The sequence below is a fragment of the Apis dorsata genome, unplaced genomic scaffold, assembly GCF_000469605.1.
Source record: "Apis dorsata unplaced genomic scaffold, Apis dorsata 1.3 scaffold_44, whole genome shotgun sequence".
NCBI classification, from domain to species: Eukaryota; Metazoa; Arthropoda; class Insecta; order Hymenoptera; family Apidae; genus Apis; species Apis dorsata.
The window spans coordinates 1693942-1697672 of NW_006263346.1; the positions used below are offsets into that span (position 1 = coordinate 1693942).

Sequence of the window (3731 nt, forward strand, 5' to 3'; positions counted from 1 at the left end):
TTGTAGAAACTGAGCGATAACTGGTAAATAAACGATGAAAGATACGTGAATTACAAATTGCACTTCCCCAGCCGTACACGTTATTTACCATTCCTTCGGTATATTCGGCGTGTTGTTTATCGTCTTACCTGGAACATACAGTGTGTGTGTTAGCGATCGTTATGTTACATTACGTTAGATACATTATGGGCGCGCGATATTCGAGACACGCGTTTTCCGTATGTTTAAAATATAAAGATGGTAATTCGGGATGGATGGATGGATGGATGGATGGATTTTCTGGTTATTATCCCAGCAAGAATTTTTTCTGAGTATCGGATACAATATTTTAAAAAAATTGTTTGTACATTATTAAATGGAAGAAAAATTCGGCAGAAATTTTTTTATTCTTATTGGAAAAGATTGGAATCTTTTATTACGTATTTTTAGTTGATAGTTTTTTAGAATAATTTATGCGTATAAAATTAGAGTAATCCAATTGTCATTCAATCCTTTTATAAGAATTCGTTAAGAATTTTAAATAGTCCGATTTTCAGGTTATTGACTTTTTTCCCGCATACATTTTGGTACACACACAAGTTCTTTAAGCGGATTAAACATACAGTATCACGCGCGTACTCGGATAAAATAAAAGATTCTAATCGCACGATTAGTATTCGAGCTAAGATTATTTTGTTACTGTACGATTATATATTGATCAATCTATCTTATAATTTTTATAATTTTAATAATAAATAATAAGTTACATGTGGTTATTAAAATTGGATATTTATCGATTGTTATTGAACGTTATTTTCGTATCCCTTTTATTTAATTCTATTGAGATAAAATGATAGGAATTTCGATAATAATCAATAAATTTAATCTGGCAAAGTAATATAGAAGTTCAGTAATAGCAGTGACTATGAATCGTTAGAAATTCTATTTTGAACTGTATGAATTGTAAATTGTAAATAGGATGGATATATAAGGGATATCAGTTAGCCAGAAGTGCTAAGTGATAGCCATCGATAGCCCTATTCGCGGTTCAAACCACTCTAGTTAAGTTCTTGATCTGTCTGATACGAAATCGGAGCAGTAAATGAGCTTCTGCCGCGATTCTACAACCTTTATATATATACGTGTATGTAAACAGAAACACAAGTACGTTCGAAATCGTCGCGTGGAAATTGTATTTAATGTTAATATCGTAATGTTTTGATAACAGTCTACAATATTCATTAATTTATTTCTTGTTATATTTTATTATATCCTATATATATATATATTTTATTATATATTTATATATTTATTATTATTATTATATTTTTATTATATATATTTTTTTTAAATAATAATTCTTAATAATTATCTATATATAAATAATAAATAATAATTAATAATTATATATATATATTATATCCTATATATTTTTTAAATAATAATTCTTAAAATTTTAACTCAATTTAAAAAAAAAAAAACACTCTTATCTTCCTTTCTTTCTTTTTCTATTTTGCATAGAGCGTATCTTTGCTCGTTCAAAAAAATATTCTCGCACGATTATTCATCTTTCGAAACGACACGTTCACAGTCACGAAATCACAATTGTTAATTTTGTATATAGAGATCGTTATGCTTTTAAAATAGCGTACAAATTGAAAAGTCGTGATAAAAGCATTAGCCCACAAATTATGATTATAACTAATAAATTTTACTCGATGGAATAGTTCCTTAATTAAAAATTTATTACAATTTATTTCAGGAAATTGATATTATAACAATAACGTTTAAAATAGGAAACTTTTTACACATTCGAATCGTTATTTTATTATCATTTTATTATGCACAAACGTGCATAATTCATTCGAATGAAAATCTATATTTCCTATATTTAAAAGTAAGATCTCAAAGTTTCTCTCTTAATCAACCTTTTACCAATTATCTACGATCAAAAATAAAACTTCCATCAACGTGTACATGCAAATCGATCTAAACCCTGTATACATTAATTATATCAGGTGAAAGAAGAAAGGAAGGAGGAGAGAGTGAGAAAGAGAGAAAGAGAGAGAAAGAGAGAAACAGGAGGTCACGCCAGTAATGGGAAAGCACAATTTTATTATCGTTATGACGAGATCAGCGACGGTGGCGCTTGGTCTCGATCGGTGCGACGAGCATACACCATACCATACCTACAGGATCCAGAATTGACAAACGATCGGTCGAATTTTCCACGCTTCACGTATGGCCAACAGTCGCGCACACGTAGAATCTTGATTGCGAAAATACCCTGGAACCGCGCGACCAAGCAAAGCGCATTTACATCCCCTCTTTCTCCAACCCTCCGCCTCTTCCATCCAACCAACGAGCGGTGTAGCGTGGCGTGATGGTGGCGTAGCTTACACGCTTGCAAAACGCGAGCTCTCTATCCGGTATACGCGCACTCGTCGAACGCCTGGCCATTAAGTTGCTGGTGCAATCAGAACGAGATTCGAGAGAGAGAGAGAGAGAGAGAGAGAGAGGAAGGGAGGGAGGGAGAAATAGCTTGCACGAGTGTCAAGATTAATAATATGTCTCTGAAGATGCATCTGCTAGTCAGATCGTATTGAGAATGTAGGTCGGCTTCTATTTCTCTCTCTTTCTCCCTCTTTTATCGTGTCGAAAATATATACCCGAATACAAATAGAATTTTAACGCGATCGTGTATCTTTTGCTAGCGAGAAGCAAAGATTTCCCTTTTCTCCAACTTTTTTTCACAGATTCGTAATTTTTCTTCTTTCAGGACAGCGATGGAGAGAAAAGCGATCAAGACTTGGTGGTAGATGTTGCGAATGAGGTCAGTTATCATCTTGCTATATCATCAATCCGAATTTATTTAGCTGTCTGACCGTATATAAATGATGAAAATCAAGGACTTTCTTTCAAAGAGTTGATGAGGGTGGTGCATGCGTCGGTTTATGCGCCAAATCGTTGATCGAAGAAAAGTATCTTAGATGGATTTTCTTGCCTCGTTCATATAATTATGATTGTTATTTTTCTCTTTTATTTTTTTAGTAAATTTTTACGTTTCTTGTACCACAGAATATCTTAATCATATCTGCAAGATATTCGAGTTTGTTCAATAAACGAACAATATATTTAGAAATTTTTTGAAGTATTGAATATAAGTGAAATCATACGAATATATAGATTTTAAAAACGTGAACATGATATGATGAAATTATATATGTGAAGAATTCTTTTTTTATGGAAGTCCTTGATTTTTTATTAACATCCCATTCAATAATAGAATGCAAAATATTAATTTTTACTTTAAGGCACAAAAAAATATTATAGATATCACACGGATTATTAAGAAAAAGGGGATAAAATTTGATATTTTTCATTTAAAAGTTTCTTTCCTTTTCTGTAAAAGGAGGCATCATCGCCACATGCGAATGGTGAGCACTCGGATCCACGTGAGAACGGTACTCTAGAGAAGTTGGGCGCTCCAGGACACGTGGGGCCTATTTCCGGTGCTGGTTCGACATCCGTAAAAGACAGACCACCCTCGCGGAGCGGAAGTTCCTCCGCTCGTAGCACACCGTCTCTGAAAAGTAAAGATGTAAGATCTCGCGGATAGCAAGCTTATTCGATGACTAATCGGTCCGGTTCTCTATTTTCTCTCTGAAATCATATTTCTGCTTGCGATATTTTATCAAAAATTTGCAATTTTGGCTTCTTTACCAAAAAAAAAAAAAAAAAGAAAAAAGAAA

General features: G+C 32.9%; 1 protein-coding gene across 1 annotated transcript in view; it reads left to right on the forward strand.

Moving 5' to 3' along the window:
* The first annotated feature begins 2546 nt into the window (after positions 1-2546).
* LOC102675118 (protein groucho-like) overlaps positions 2547-3731 on the forward strand; it is a 7782-nt gene continuing 6597 nt past the window's right edge. The window contains exons 1-3 of the mRNA XM_031514370.1: positions 2547-2570; positions 2759-2812; positions 3392-3580. Coding sequence (XP_031370230.1) covers positions 2547-2570; positions 2759-2812; positions 3392-3580 — 267 coding nt within the window. The remainder of the gene's footprint in view (positions 2571-2758; positions 2813-3391; positions 3581-3731) is intronic.